This window comes from Triturus cristatus, chromosome 8 (assembly GCF_964204655.1).
Source record: "Triturus cristatus chromosome 8, aTriCri1.1, whole genome shotgun sequence".
Classification (NCBI taxonomy): Eukaryota; Metazoa; Chordata; class Amphibia; order Caudata; family Salamandridae; genus Triturus; species Triturus cristatus.
The window spans coordinates 101106792-101123973 of NC_140591.1; the positions used below are offsets into that span (position 1 = coordinate 101106792).

At 39.9% G+C, this 17182-nt stretch overlaps 1 protein-coding gene across 6 annotated transcripts in view; it reads right to left on the reverse strand.

The window, feature by feature from the left end:
* Nucleotides 1–7299: 7299 nt before the first annotated feature.
* Nucleotides 7300–17182, reverse strand: part of ILDR2 (immunoglobulin like domain containing receptor 2) — an 878816-nt gene continuing 868933 nt past the window's right edge. For 3 of the 6 annotated variants that reach the window (XM_085621106.1, XM_085621103.1, XM_085621105.1), the window contains one exon: nt 7300–17021. In XM_085621106.1, the coding sequence (XP_085477232.1) occupies nt 16986–17021 (36 nt within the window). In that variant the 3' untranslated portion in view covers nt 7300–16985. The remainder of the gene's footprint in view (nt 17022–17182) is intronic. The other 3 variants (XM_085621104.1, XM_085621102.1, XR_014967628.1) reach the window with 2 other exon arrangements.

Here is a 17182-nt window from a genome sequence, read left to right on the forward strand (position 1 = left end):
GATACCTCAAAAACGATCATCCGGTGCTCCCTGTACTATACCTTTTGCCCAAGCTACACAAAAACCCCATAGATCCCCCAGGACGCCCCATTGTGTCATCGAGAGGGAGTGTCACGGAACATGTCTCCAAATACGTGGACCATTTCCTTAGAGAGTTTGTCATGGAACTTCCCAGCTATGTGAGGGACACGAAAGATTTCCTCACCAAGATCCAAGACATCCAGTGGGATGAGAAATTCTTTCTCATCACACTGGATGTACAATCCCTCTATACGATCATTGAACATAGACAAGGTTTGAGGGCCTGTGAACATTTTCTCAACGCAAGACCTCTCAGACTCAGGGAACACAGCAGGATGTTGTTGGGGATGATGGAATTCTGTCTCGCCAACAACATTTTTCTGTTTGATGGTACACTTTACAGGCAAACAACAGGTACCGCGATGGGATCTTGCTTTGCCCCCAGTTTTGCCAACCTTTTTATGGGTCACTGGGAGGAGACCATACGGGCAAAGCAAGACCTTGCCCATCATTTCGCGCATGTCATTAAATGGCTGCGTTATATCGATGACCTTTTTATTGTCTGGGATGGTGACGAGGAGGCAGCTCTGGCTTTCATCGAGTGCCTGAATCAAAACTCCAGCAATATTGTTCTTACGGGGAATGTCAGCAGTACAAGGGCAGAATATCTGGATGTCAGAATTGACATCCTTGACAACCAATTACACACCACTCTCTTTAGAAAGGCAACAGCTGGCAACAGCATCTTGCATGCGTTGAGCAGCCACCCAGAGACACTTAAATGGAGCATCCCTTTTGGCGAGCTCATGAGGGCCAAAAGAAACTGCAACTCAGAGGAAGCCTATGCACAAGTGAGTGAGGGGATGTTTGAACGTTTCAGAGAGAGAGGCTATCCCAATTGGGTACTTAACAGAGCTAGAGACAGGGCCAGCGGGATTTCTAGAACTTCAACACTGACCAACGAACAGACACTGACATCTCAGGATGATGACGATACCACGCGCATCATCATGACATATAACACCAATTCAGACAACATCAAACGTATCCTGACCAAAAATTGGGATGTTCTTACTACCGATAACATCATTGGCACCAGCATTCCCAAGAGACCCAGTATCACATACAGGAAGGGGAAGAACATCAGGGACATGCTGGTACGCAGCGATATTACCATGTACCCTGACAGACACACACACGGGTTGCAGGGATTTTTTCCCTGCGGCCATTGCAAGGCATGCAAACAAAGTACATTCCTCAATACGATTACATACAATGGAGTGTACAAAAAGATAGAACAATTTCTCACTTGCAGCACCACATTTGCCATCTATGTGATTGCATGTCCTTGCAACAAATGGTACATAGGGAGCACTACCCTCCAGGCCAAAAAACGGGTACTGGAACACAGCAGGGCCATAACGCATATGGACGAAAAATATCCTGTTGCACGGCACTACAGGGACCATCATTTCTCTGATGCCACATTACTCAGATACTTTATTCTTGAACAAATCCCCAGCATTCCCAGGGGAGGCGACAGGGTACTGAGGTTGAGACAAAGGGAATCCAAATACATTGTTGACTTTCAAAGCAAAAACCCTGGTGGTCTCAATCAGGACGAAGAATTGGCCATACATCTTAGAGAATGATGTATTTGGACTATGTGTCAATATGTTTATGTATGATGTACATATGGTTGGATTATGTCTTGTCGCTGCAACTAGTGTGCACTTTCTTCCCTTCTTCCTACGTTAGAACTTGCACTAGAATTGTGTTTGATGCAGACCCATTTGCATCTGTTTTTAATTATGTATTCTTATTTTCTTTTCAGGAGGAGAGGAAGGGGCCCCAACACTGACACTCACTCTGCACGGGCAGCCTACCCTCTCTCCCCTCCATCTCACTGAGGTCATCACCAGTTCTGGACACATGGGCGTATGAAAAGACTTTGGTCCATCTCTTGGTCAACACGGTTAGCCCCACTTGGGGAACACATACTATTCTCCCTCTGTCGCTATGTTTTATATACTGCTATGCTCGTCCTGACATCCCGCATACACTGGCTACATTCTGTGCCTTGCAAATTTATCTCTCCACTTGGAGTCACATAGGGTGAACTTAACATTAGGCACTTGCCAGGTTCCATAATATAATGCAGTTTGGATATTATTTATGTGTTTATCATTAATGTTGTTTATTTGTTGACAATGCAACAGCAGGACAACTTGGGAATGAACATTTCCATGTTTTGTTGGTATTTGACCACTCTAAGATGGCCGCCACAGTAGGATACTGATTACCATGTACTTGGTCCTTTGTTTGTTTTGACAGCCCTTCACTCTTTTAAGTTCATTGCCACCGCAGCACTGTTATTCACGTGATCAAGGCTTGTATAGTCGAAACGCGTTGTGAATAAACACCCGTTTCTCCGCTATCTGTGTCGATCTACTTTGTTCCTGAGAGCGCACGATATCTGACATTTGGACATATCTTATTTCCGGCGTGCTCCGCCGGCGTGTGCGCCAGCTCCCTTGGGTCCCAGCAATTCAGAAGGAGCGCTGTTTTGGAGTTATATATATATATATATATATATATATATATATATATATATATGTATATATATATTTTCTCCACAGGCGAATGCGCCACCCTCCTACTCCTACGGCGAGGATTCCCTGGAGTGTGCTTTGTTTGGAAATGTTTAAACCATGAGGAGGAAATGTGGATCCACTTGGCTGATTCATAGCCCGGGCGGAACAATAGGTGGCCATATGAGTTACTCTGCCCATTCAGGGCGTGACTGTTGCAAACTGTAATAATATAGTTTCAGGGTGGTGCCGAACCTGTTATCACATTGCCCATACAGAACGATATACAGGTCGGTCCAACGGGTAGTGTATAGGCATTTGGGGATTGGAATGCATTAGCATAGAACTTTACCTACTACCACGCCTGTATTGACAACAATGTTAAAAGTTGCCTGCTACTGTTTCCGTCAGAAGGGATGCACATTCTCTCTCTTTTGCTGTCACTGATTTCCTGTTTTGTATCAGAATAACTTTATTTGAATGACATTCAAATGAATTTATTTTGTTGACACTGAGGAAGGCGACCGTCCCCAAACGCGTTTGTCATCCTGGCAATTGTGGAATACAATTTTGAATATATTATTGCTCCAAGAGTACTGATTGCAGTAGACGGGACCGGATTACTGCTTGTGTTCGTGTTCATATCTGTAATCCACCTTACGGAGAGCAGCATATATATCTATATACACACAGACATATAATACACTTACCTGCAAAATACTTACATTTATTGTGGTAATGGCATGCATTATAAAGACAGGTTGTGGTAAAAATATGCATGTAAAGGCATACGTGGTAAAGAAGCATGCGTTGTAATGCTTCTGTTGTAATGGGATGCATGGCAAAGACCACTTTGTAATTGCTGTTACCCGGTTTAGGGATGCCTTCTGATCCGGACATACTAGGTACACATAGCGCTTTGCATTCAGTGTGGGACAACATGCTACAGCTCTCCCCTCAAGATGGTCCTCCTTAGCATTCTGGAGGAGTGGGGAGGGAACAGGTGTGATAGGCTACACCTGGTATTGAGGTATATTCTGGCTAAGAGGGATATTGTGCAATGAATATCTTTGGATAGTTGGAGGGCAGGAATAGACTACTATTCAGTGATAGAAAAGGAGGTATATATCTTAGGGGATGTCTCCAAAAGTACCATACAATACAGGGAGCATGAGAGGAATATTCTCAATCATGGGACACATGGCCCTAAAGCCGGTGAAAATACATGATGGAAATTGGCTGGGGACCTTCTCCTGGTTTTCAATGCCTCCCACTCCACCCCTTCGTTGCATAGAGGTATGACACTCCACCCCCCCAACCCAATTCACACAGCTGGGCACCTACTTATTAAGTCATTTAATGTACGGCTACACTGAAACTGTAGGCGAAGGTCGACAGATGACATTTTTTTATACTACTTTATCATTCTATTTAACATAGATGGCACTGCGATCTCTTGGATGTGCTCTATGTCCATGTTTATGGTGACAATAAAAAAACACTTATAACAAAAAAAAAAATCAACATGACATTCTACGTAAACTGCACCCGACTGTCTGAGACTACAGTTTTGGGAAGATTCTCTTGTGAGAAAATTCTTCTTAGAAAATCAATAATTGAAGCTGTGTTGGGAACTTTAACAAATTCCATTTCGCTCCACTTGGACCTGTTACATACTACACCTAATTACACTATATTTCCAAAACTAGTGAATGGACCGAACTTCTCCCACACATTCTCAGGTAACTCCTCAGCTAGGTGGCATCCTTACAATCAAATGTTTATCATACCTGTTGCAAACCTCACATTTCTTCATTTTCTGTTCTACTTCAAAATCCCATTTCGGCCACCAATATGTTTCACGTAATCAATTTTTGTTCATTGTCATCCTCAAATGCCCCACATGACCCAGACCTGTCTGTAAAGAATTCCTTAGATCAATGATAGTTCAAAAGCTATTTTTGCCAAACTCTGTAAATCTCCTGAAAGATTCGCCTCCTTAGGCCAACTGTGAATTGCATACTAAATAACTTCACAAAACTCATTATCAATAGATGTTGTATTCTCCAAATAATCTTTGGAAATGCAACTTTGTAAATTGAAATAAATAAGGCCACAATACAGTCTTCAATCTCTGTTTCAGACTGTATGTTTTCTTCTTCCTGTCCTTTTATTGGTAAACCCAGGAAAATGAACTACAGTGAAATTGCATTCAAGTTACGTGGTGTAAAGCCTGGATAATCTTGCAGTAAGTTTTTCAGGATGCACATTAGGTCTGTTAAAAATAACTTTGCTTTCTCAACCACTGAGCATGTTTTTCTGACTCTCTAAGTACTCTTGAAGGAAAAGCAACAGTTCTTGCTAAATTTTCACATCTTTGTATAACTACAGCTACCAATCCTCTATCACTAACTTCCACGGTAACGCTAACTTGGAGACTTGGAATGTATGGTTGTGAAAGAGGTGCTTGTAATTAGAAAGTTTTAATTTGTGAAATGCTTCTTGTTGTTGATCACTCCACCTACATTTTACTTTGTTTTGGTGGTTAGCGATAGGTACAGAGATTGAGAAACAAATTGGTAGAAATTTTGCATAGAACTCACATAGACTAATAAATGGCATGACCTGATCTTTACTGCTAGCTTCCTCAATGGCATTGGCTAAATCCAGTTTGTGACTCATCCCTGGTGCACTTCTTGGAAAGTAAGAGTTTATTTCATGTTTCCTAAAATATTGTCCATTACTCTTTGAAAACAGAGGCAGCAGATGCTTGCAACCAAGTATTACAAAAGCTGTAAGATCACGTGAAGAGCTAGCTAGGGCAGTTTGATGATAAGCTGATCCTAAATCAAATTTGCTAATGAAATTAGCACCATTTAATTTCACCACCAAGTGCTCAATTCTAGGTTGTCGATGAGCATCAATCCACACATTGCAATTAACTGTTCTTAGATCTATGCAAATTTGTAACCCCTTGTTCTTCTTTTTAGCTTTGACAATAGGAGAAAGCCAAGGCAAACTAAAAACCGGTTCAATCATCCTTTGTGTTTGTAACACGTGTAAAGCTTTGGCCAAATAATTTCTGATGCTGAGAGGAACAGTCGTTAGTTTATGCTTTACAGGTATAGCCCTTTCCTTCAATTTGATATCCAGCTCAAAATCCTTTTACAACCCCAGTTCACGGTTAAATAAATCTTTGAATTCCCCAACTAAGGGCCTGATTTATATAGTGGCAGTAATCCAAGATGGAATATAATTACTGCCAATATAGTGGTATGCCCACCGAATTTATATGCGGGTGGACCATAATTTGGCCACAATGGAGACTACTCGTCTCCACCATGGCTGAACTTCTCCAATGGCCTGATGATGGTGTAAGGGCCATCATGTCCGACTACATATCCACCCACCCAATTTAGATGGGCAGACAGATAGTCATTTTTTACTGCTCTTCACCACCAGGTAAAAAGACTAAGACCCCTCCCTCCCCCCCCCCCCTTTCCCCAGAGGGTGGCTTTTTTTTGGTTTAAAAAAGAAAATCCCCAAATCCCGCTTTGGGATTTTCTTTCTGTGAATTAAAAAAATATATACGTTTGATGGACAGCTCCTTTAAACCCCCCCCAGAGGGTGGCTTTTTTTGGTTTAAAAAAGAAAATCCCCAAATCCCACTTTGGGATTTTCTTTCTGTGAATAAAAAAAATAAATACGTTTGATGGACAGCTCCTTCATGCTGACGGAGCCGTCCATCAAACTTAGAAAAGCATTGACAGGAACCGCCGTAAGGTTGGTTTGGCGTTCATTTCTAAATTTGGCGGGCAGGGATTCCAGCAGGACGATGGAGTAATTTACTCATTCAGCCTGACGGCAGGGTGATGGAGTAATTTACAAATCAGTCAAATTTGAAAAGGGGTGTGCACATTACTGATGCATGCCTTCAAACATGTAGAAGAATATTAAATGGTCTTGAAGTCATTATTTGTAAAAATTGTAATAATGGTGTGCACATCACCGAAAAGCAAACTTTGAAATAACCTGCTGACGAATTATATGACTGTTCTAATATATAAATTGCCAATTAGCGGTGTGGTGGATGTACTGAAGCTGTCAAATTAAAGGACAGCTTAATATTAGGCCTACAAATATTACGGTGCTTGAAAATAAGTTTAAATTTAGGTGACAGCTGGAAATGGTAAGCAGAAGTAATATTGGTTGTGGTAATGGCTATCTGCAGAAGTGAGTTTGTGCTCCTGTACAGAACACCTGCCTTTATTAAAACCTCAAGATGGGGACAAGATGTCATAGTGCTCTTTAGCACACACTCCTACCATGTCCTGGTCTATCCGAATACCTTATTTCTCTTCACAAGGCAGATTCCATTACTAGTGACATTTCACAGTCTCACTGCCTGAAATACATCAAGGTCCAGTGCAGATAGACCAGAGTGATTTACACTCTTTAATATTGTTATTTTCACTTCTGAACTGCTGACCATAGAGTCTATAAGCGTTTAGGTTCATATTGTTGTTCCTGATACTTTTATTACTATCTTTCATTCCACTGCCGGTTAGCAGGTAAAGATGACCTTAAGCTGAGGAACAACCTATCTTGTTACACAGGTTGGGCGTTTCTTGCTGCAGTTTTGTTCTTGAATTACAATTATAACGTTTCATGAAATAATAGCAGGCAATAAATAAACAGAAATATTTATTTTTGAAAATTGGCACAAGATTTGTCCTTTGAGGATGTTTGCTGTACAGATATAGTAAAATGTTCCTCCCACCACCCGCCCTTTATGGCTTCCTTTGTGTGAAGCACAGTATGATGACTTTAAGGGACCCAAGAACATATTTTCCAGAGTTTTAGTACGTTCATAGAGGTGAGTAAAACAAACTATACAAATCTTCAGACATTTTAGTTGTGGCATCAGTGGCTCTCTGCTCCAGCAAGACAACAAAAACAATAAAAATACAATTTTACTAAAACACCAAGAAAAAAACCTGTCTGTGCAGAGAACACTGAGAACCACAAAACACAACCGAGGAACCAGGCAAAAGGCACCTCTGTTCACTGTAAATTGCATCTTTTCAGATGGCGCAGCACACAGGTAAAGCCATCGACAAACAGTTAAGCTTTAGTAGCAGGCAGTCAGTCCTCCTGAAAATGAGAAAGAAAGGCAGCTGATGAAATGAAAGTGGAGACCCAGAGTCCACCCAGTCTACTCCTGTCCACTCCAGTCCTCTTAATGAAGCAGCTATGCTGGGTTTAAGAAAGGACAGCCATCAACTACTTACAAATGCCTTAGATAATCACAATCTGCAGGTGCTTGGGTGTACTACGACAGAGTAAAAAAAAACACACAAAAAACAGACCAGCCCCCAGGTGTAACACGCAGGTGGGCTCAGGTTCCATAATTGTCCTTCTCAGTTGTGTGCAGTGGTATTGTACCTCCCAGCTGGGCATATTCCATTTCAGTAGACTTGTGTAACAATTCTACAGATGAGCTCAAACTGTGTTGAAGGTTCAGCATTGTTGACAGCTTGTCTTGTGATTGTTCTTTCTTGTTGCAAAGATGTCCACATAAAAGTAGTTGTAAAGCAAATTCGGCCCTCCCCACTAAGGGCCAATAAGCAGGCAGAAGGGTTGAGTTGGTGTGAACTCTGTGGTTGAACTGCTTCCAGTGATTTCTGGAATGTGACTGTAGCTGTACTGGTGTTTCAAAATAAATAAACATTTGAAGAAGATTGCAGCCTTGAAGCTTTAACAATGTTTATGATGAAGGGACGGGTCATACCTTTCAGAACCTGTCACAACCCAGAGAACATTGACTATGGTTCGAGTCTACACATCTTGAAGAAGACAGATGACCGAAACTGAGAGATGCTGACGATGGTGCCCAAAGATGAAGTAATCCAGCGGACAATAAAGATAGGCCAGCATTTGCCTCATAGACGTATCTGGGACATGTTTTTGAGATATATCTGGATAGGCATATCCTTGGCCTACCTCAAGGGAATCTCTATTTCTAGGCAGTTCCTAGAGGGCCACTGAGGTATACTCTTAGCACTCTTGGTTGGAGATTCAGATGTCACATTTGGGATGTTATTGAAGGTAATGCGTGGAAGTGAGTGCTGGAACATTCAACTGCATTATCGATTTGGAAAAGGTGACAGGCAAAACTGCTACACCTTACATAGAATAGAATTGCAACATTGTAAAGAGATCTGTAAGCTGCAGAGTACTGTAGGGAGCCCAGCTCTCTGGGAAGCAGGCCACACCCTAGCACAGTAGTATTGGTCAGAGCAGAGGCAGTAATACTGAATGGTGCTAGAACCAAGGCAGGCACGTCCGCTGTGCATTACAATATGAAGGTATGACCTTCTGGGTTGGGTATGAGAGTAGGAAACAGAAAAAGAAGTGGGAGGAAAGAACATCAGACAGAAATGTTGGCAGATGCTTCAGTTCATGAATCCTGCTTTGTTACTTTACAGATACCAAGTATAAGGCAGGTATTTGAACTATAAAAATTTAAACCAAGTTGCATGGCTTAATAATGCAAAGAAAAGGATTTAGGTAAAATACATTTCTATACTTAATCTATTTCTGAGTTTTTATCTTGCAGAAGTACAATTTATTCACCTCTGTACATTTTGATGATGCACAGATTAATTCCTCTAACAATAGGAGAAGACACGATTTTTATAAAAGTTTTTTTAAAAAGAAAAGGCTGCTACAGTCTCTGATGTGGTGGCTAAGAGCCCCATAAAAAGGGGGTAGCCACTGAGAAACATCCCTTTGAGACTATTTAAAATTCAGGAATTAGCTTTTGACTCTGGGAGGGACACAGCACCTGATTTGGAATGTACAAGTTAATGTGGTATTGAAAAGAGAGTAGGTTGAGTTGAGGCAAGGGGTACATTTGGTAAAATAACATTAACAAGGGCCATATCTGGACCCAGTGGGTGTATTTCTGGGCTACGGGAGCGTGCCCCAGATTTTAGTTTCAAAGTTTCTTTTGGACAGAGTATTGCAACAATTGAAGTTGGATCCTATTTACACTCAGATGAGGTGGACATCTGTTCGTTAAAGTGGCAAAAACCAGATATTTTTGCCTGGATGCAAGCAGCATTCATGACCCCAATTAAATACATTGTGGGTAGTAAAAAACATTTAAAATGTTTGATGTATTATTATTTACAAAATTTATCGTTAAAAAATCTTCACTGTCATTGCTTATAGACTGTGATGGGCAACCCTAGGTTTCCTGGGCATATCTGAAGGCTTATGATAAGGCATTATTTTACTTGGTTCAACAGAAATTGACATTTTGGAGATTTCAAGGTGCTTCTAAGTCAGGAAGGTAATTCTTTGTAGGTTTTATTGGAACTCATTGGCAACGTTAGCCATAAATAAATTCAGAAGACAGATATTGTGGGTTAAATATTGAATATGTTTGTCTGTGTGCTTCTAAACCTGCAATATAATGTTGATAGTGAAGAAGCTCTACAAGATCGTCAGAGATGATTCATGGATGAGGGCAGCTTATTAAAAAAAAAACATAGGCATCCATGCCCAAATTGGAATTCGAGCCCTTGTTGAGTTTGCCTCCGCCATTTTGTGTCTACAGGAAATAAAAAATTTCAAAGACTGAGCCCTTTACATATTTCACAAAAATAAATTTCTCGTGAGCGGATTTTGTATACTCTATCAAAGCAAAATGCCAATTGAGAGGGAATTCCAGAATATTTTCTCAAGACGCATTTTTTGTGTGGAAAAATCACAGCAACGGGTTTTTTGTTTGTTTCGGGAACACAGCTCAACATGACATCGAGGACCAGAACGAAAACACCTGTTCACATTTCCCGATATAATGAACAATGATCCGTGTTCTGGGAAAAAGTTATTTTCAATTCACGGCCTTACTCCCGAGCCAATCACAGTTCTGAAAGCAAAGAGAGAAAGAGTGTGAATGCATGTGGAAACTTAGGTGTCACAGTCGTCACAGCTGACAGAACTGCAACCAAACTTGCAAGAACAATCAAAGTTCTCTGTTTCTCTTACACAGTTTTGCATGCATAGGGCTGAGGTTCAGCATCGCAGCCTGAAGTGGTGGTAGACTGGCAAGCGTAAGGATAGAAGCAGAAAAAGAAATGTTAGGAAGGTAAGAATCATCGAAGAGACTGAAAAAGATCAAAGTTCAGATTAGTCACAACAGAGCCAGAGTAAAGGGCCATGACTTGCTTATGAGAGGGAAACATGACTGTGGGGACAGAAGTACAGACTGCACAACAAACCCCTTGGAAGCATGAGTTAGAGAGACTTGAATGGTTGGAGTACAATTAACTGTGTGTGTGTGCGCGTGTGTGTACGCGTGTGTGTTCTATTCTTCGGGTAACTTCTAATCTCATATCAGCCCTGCCCATTCATGCTCACTTGTGTTATCTGCTAATTTCCTACCGAAGATAGCACAAGTACTGTTGTGTGCATTTTGTGGTGGTAAGGTTGTGTCAACAACACTGAATTACTCATGTGCAACATTAAGATTCAGGGCCTTATTTAGAATTTGGCAGGCAAAATGCTCCATCACAACATGGCTGATGTCCTGTCTGCCGTATTACAAGTGCAATATAGTCTATGGGATGTGTGATACAACAGAAAGGATTTTTGCCATGTTTCGACATAGTATCCTATCCACCAAACTGTAAATAAAACCCTTTGCATTATATTGCACCAAACACATTTATTTATATGTCATTCACGATAGGGACAATAAACAGAAAATCACTGTGTTCCTGTAAATCTGAGACCACTAGCAGTATCCTATTAAAACTAAAATCTGTAAACAAAATTGAAAGCGCTCTAGGAACAAATATGGTGTAAAATGTGAAAAAAACAAAAATACTCTGTGCTGAAGAAGACCATTTGTCCATGAAACACTGGTGGAAATATAAGAATAGGCCCTGAAACACTAGTAAAAATATAAGGATAGGTCTGAGAAGTGAGTTGGGTTAATCCTTGACAATTTGTTCCCGCGTTACCCGAACAGAAACATATTTGCTCAATCAGACATTATATATCACAATCCCCTAAAAAAAAAATCACCACGCTGACACTCATATCAGCACACTCTCTAATAATATCCTGTTCCAACTCTGGCAGTCCTACTCTAGCTGGGTGTCATTCCTCTCTCACTCCACTGAAAGCTGTCCTTCATTTTACACTCAAACGAGAATCTGACAACACCCTCCAGTTACCTCTAAAAGAAGAGATCAAAATCAGAGTTTGTTGCTTCACATTTATAGAATTCCATCTGAGAATTTCGGTGTACCAGGCCAACCTACTTACATTCTCAGGGAGGAAAAGCAGACTCACTTGAACTAAAAAGCATGACGTTCAAAACAGCTGAAGCCATGACATGGCAAGTGGCCTGTGGAACTCTCTGCCCTTGAGGATGAGACCTCAAACCAAACTCCCATCCTTTAGGAAACAACTAAAACTGCACCGCTTCGGCTTAGATCCGAACAAACCTAGTTTAAGTTCTCACACCTACCCCATATATCATGCATTAGTATGAAGTAAGCTAGCCCTCTGTAGTTTTATAACCATACCCTTACGCCTTATACTGTGACTTATTTGGGCGTCCAGTCACCTATTTGCTTAAAGGTACTAAACTGCAAGCCCCGAGTCAGGCGAAATCTGTCTCTTTTTAAAATAAGAAATGTTTTTATCTAACTTTTCAAATGAATGAGAATTTTAAGAAATCTGTTAAATCCCCTTAATTTAGCTCACAATATTTCAAATTAAAATGAGAAAGAACTTTCCAGAATATAGGAGTTTACCAAAGAAAGATCACACAATAAAATTATCAATTATTATTTATATTAGTAGCCTAAAATCAAGACACACTATAAATTGCAAATGAATAAATTATTTAGATTGTGATAGGAATTTTTAAAAAAATATTGTTTTTAATGGAACATGAATATAAAATGAACTTAATAAATCAAATAACTAAATATTTTATCGCTTTGAAAGAGTAATGTGCTGCAATGACAGCCAGTTATTGAATTAGTTAAATGATGAATGAAAGGAGAAAATAGTATGTAGGATTCCTAAGGGCTGATTTCTTGTCTTGAAAAAGTGCTTCTAAATAAATTATGCTTAAATATAACGCTCGCGTAATGGTAGTCCTTTGAAAACCCTCCGGCCTCTTGTCCCAGTACAAAGAATGCGTAGCACATGAGATCCTGGACCACAGAGCTGGGACACTTTGTTCGAAGTAGCTATGCGCTTTACAAGCTACACTATTATTATTATTATTATTATTATTATTAAAAAGCCTGATGATGGCAATAGGATTTGGTGTTTCCGTTCAGTTGAAAGGCTGGATGAACTGTTTCGTACAGTAGATTTGATCAAAATACTATGAAAGAGATGTTGTGTCATAGACAGAAAGATTGATGGAAACCAGCACACAGCACATAATTAAAAACAATAGTACATGCTAAACAGACAAAAATACAGTCAGAATAAACTGGAGTTAAGGCTTGGAAAGGATCCTTTAAAACTATATTTATAAAAGATGGACAACAAAGATACCTTATGGGGAGAATCACATGATGATTAGGTCAAAAACAGCGAAAGGAGACAACCCATTCCAGTCAGAACTGATATGTTATATCAGCTGCAGCACAGAAAGGTTGTTTTCAAGATTATTGCAGTATTTTGCATTCTACAGTACTTTTTCTAGTTAAACAACTCTCCTTTTCTACTAATGAAATCCTAATAATTTTCAATAATATTTGTATAGACCCAGGTCAAAATGGTGGCCAGATAACTATATATTAAATAATTTAAAAAGATCAGCAAATATTTTAGTTACTAACATATGTAAACATTAGATCATTCCTTCCATTGTATGTGAAATGATTGATCATCTCAGCTCACAAAAGCCTGCGAAGGAAAACACAGTGATCTACCACACTAGTATAATGTTGCAGGTAAATGTGTTGATAAATATTTATTGGCAAGTTTATTATGGTGGGTTATAGTAAATCAAGCAAGGGTTTGAAAAGATCATTACCCTGCAACCACAGTAAACTGGTAACTAACTTAGTGGGAGTATGAGAATTTAGTTTCACTGAGATTTCAACCAATTTCCTTTTATGTGTGATCCTATGGTATGGAATATATTGGACATATTATTCTGTAGTGTTAATAATTGTCTTCTGTGCAGCTAAGATTATGGTATAAAGCATGCCTGATTATTTTTTATTAATCAGCACTATTAATGATCTGTCTTTCATCGTGGAATTTACGGAATTGTTTTAAAATCAGTAGTTCTGTGTTCTATTTTCCTGTTGTATGAGTGCTTTGTTTTTGATAAAAACAGATTTGATTATGAAATGAAAATATACGATAAGCAACACAGTCCCTAAAGATTTATTGATCATGATAGTTCGTTTTATGTTACAGTTCCTAAGCAAGAGTTAAGGCCCAAAGCAGTCAAATTTGGTTCCTAAATAATGTATTACATCTACCTTGCAGTCCATTACAATTCATTTGTGGCTGTTATACCCAGTTCAGTATAGCTGACTTTTATGCCCTGTGTTAGTGTATACTTATATTGCAGCTTTTCTGTCGAGGGGAAATTATACTGTATTCTACTTCTTCATGTAACCAGGCAAATCAAATTCAGATAATTCATTTAAAGCCTGAAAAAGACTGGCATTTCTACATAATCATAGACTCAGACAATCAATTTTACAAAATGACTATTAGGGGTATTTGGATAATTCCATCTTGTACGCGTTATATGTAGAGGTAAAAACATTTATTGCTTAAAAAGGCAGAGGTACTGCAGCCATTAACTATTAATTCTGTATATAGGGACACTAACATGTGTATCTTTTCAATTCCTGTGATGCCTTATTTTCGCATGGACCGCTGGGAGCTCTTACTTTGATCCAGGCAGCAGCCTTCAGGCTTGAGACCAGCTACATGCATCTATTTGTGGTTTCTCCAGAGATCGAATTTAATTTATATTTTGTTAGCCCAATAAACTTGTATACTTTAAATTCTAATATCCGTTTGATTGTACTTTAGTAAATTTTAGTGCATGGTTCTTAATCATACTGTTTTCTGTGCTTAAAATGTGTTCTATTATTGAGTGATTACTATACAGTAGATATGTGAAGTTTATGACTTTCAATTTTCATATAAGAATATACAATTGAATAGTCTCAGACGTTAATCTATGTTGCCGATATGTCTTTCAAAGTGTTCCAGAAATCCCATATCCCGTGCCAGGAAAAGTGTTAATTTCAAATCTTATCAGTATGACTGTAGTTGTAATAGTGACTATTTTAGATATACCCCAAATAATTGTATTACCTTGCTAAATCTAGCTGCATCTGATGAGCCAGATCATAAGCGCTTAGAAGAGCTAAGAGGTGCTAGCGTACGCACTGTGCCCATCAAGCTGTGTTAACCCTAGAGGCTGTTCTACTTATTACACGAGGAACTCCGCTCATTCTCTACCAAAGCGTTGTATCAAGTTCTGATCTCTTATTTTATTTCCCCCTCGCCTGCAAAACTGAAGTCCTTGCCAGATTTACATGGAATCCTCATTACACAGATTTATTTCAGATAAAAAAAGGAGAAATTAAGTTGTGTATCAACTAAATGTCCTGTCATTACTTTAAAAAATAGATGAAAGTGATGTAACATGAGTATCCCAGAGTGCCCTTGAGATTCAAATGTATACAGTTTAAGTTATCACATTTTCTAACAATTTTTTTACAAATATTAAAAGAACTGTGATTTTCTTTTATTTGTATTTACCTTACATGAATTGTAAAGTAATTTAACTAATTGGGGGTCTGGTAGTTTTGGTAGGGTCTCCAAATGTTGTTCCATTAGTTCACTCTAAAGTGTTAATGTCATGTGCAGGTGTGCATGTATGGATCACTTTTTTCTGGCTCTGATTCAAGTGATATGATGAAGAAGGGAGTTACAAACTGAAACAAGAAGACAGATGCATAGAGATGGAAAAAGAAATGAGAACACAATGGTGAGTCAGACAGCCTAGGAACTGCAAGAGATGGCTACGGTGGAAAGACAGTTGGCCAATAGTCTTCCGGCTAATCTCTTCAGTGAAGTCTGGAGTCGTTCATCTAAGGCCAGTAGTGAAATGGTTCCAAAGCATGGGGTGTTTATCCATCAGCAAGTGTTAACCATACCGGACCTTTCTGGATTCCGGATGTTGGAGGTGGTGTACATACATTGAACGCAGAGTTCTTGAAAGTACGGCCAAGTACATCTCTTCTTTACGTGAGTCAGGCGGAGGCTTGCGCACAAAAACACAGATGGCAATATGCTCTCCTCTCTTTTGAGTGAGGGCTTATGCAGGGCCTTCACAGGTTGCGTGCACAGCATTGCGTGTGAACAGCAGGGACCAGAGTCTTATTGTGTTGGGCACCAAAGACATGGGTGAAAGTTAGAGCATGTGATTTAGACAGACTGTTCCAGTTCAGTGCTGAAGATGTATGTCTGGCTGTAAGGCGTGGCAACTATCCAGGCTAGAAAGTCTTACGATTGACAGTACCCCTTCTAAACTGTGTGGCACATGGTTGACAGACACTGAGAAACACCAGACACTACAGAAAATGCTGCATATTCTTGACACAAATATATTTTAACAATGGGTGACAATGTTGAGACCAAGGCAACATATTGCATCAGTTGAGGCAGGCCCTCTGACAACAGAGCGCCTAAGATCGGGCGTGGCCTAAGGCAGCTGCGCTCTTAAAAATTGCACCATTTGCTGCATGTATACTGCCCTGTGCATGTATGAAAGAGGAATGCCTATAATTTTAAGAATACATTCCCTGTAGTATGCATCTGTAATTTCAATGCCTTCTGATGGCCTTCATGCCTTCACAGTGGGACTGCCTATATGCAGAAGACCCTCTCTTTCAGGATGGCCGCCCTGCTCAGGAATTATCCTGAAATCAAAACTCCGGGGAAAGACTTTCTGCCTAAAATTACAACTTCTCTATAATGCTCCCTGCCCCAAGGTTGCAATGCCTGGAAAATATGTTAATCTCTGATTCTTTCCCTTGTATCGTGCAATTGCCTCCACCCTGACATCCCCTCCTGTCCAGAGAGTAAAGCCACAGCAGAAGGCCTCCTGAACTGAGATGCTTTCCTCTATTGTGGCTGTCCAGTCTCTTGAAGACGTGGGACAGGTGACATTTTTTCTTGTCACGGGAGATGGAATGATCCTCAGAGACTCATGGTGACACTGTCTCGTACAAATGGGGCTACAGCCTCATGGGCCTCTCCACTCAGAACCTTCCTAATGTCTTAACGGTGTCAGACCACGAGAGACATCCTGTTTGGTAAATCACCCTGCGAAGACAATAAACAAACACACAACCATGAATGTACAGCAATAAAAGGACAGAGTTTTCCATTTTATAGAAAATTTAGATTTAACTCCCCCGCCCACCGCCTTTCCCTCCCACAGTTCTCACTGCCATACCCTTTTCCCCAAAACATTACTTCACTGT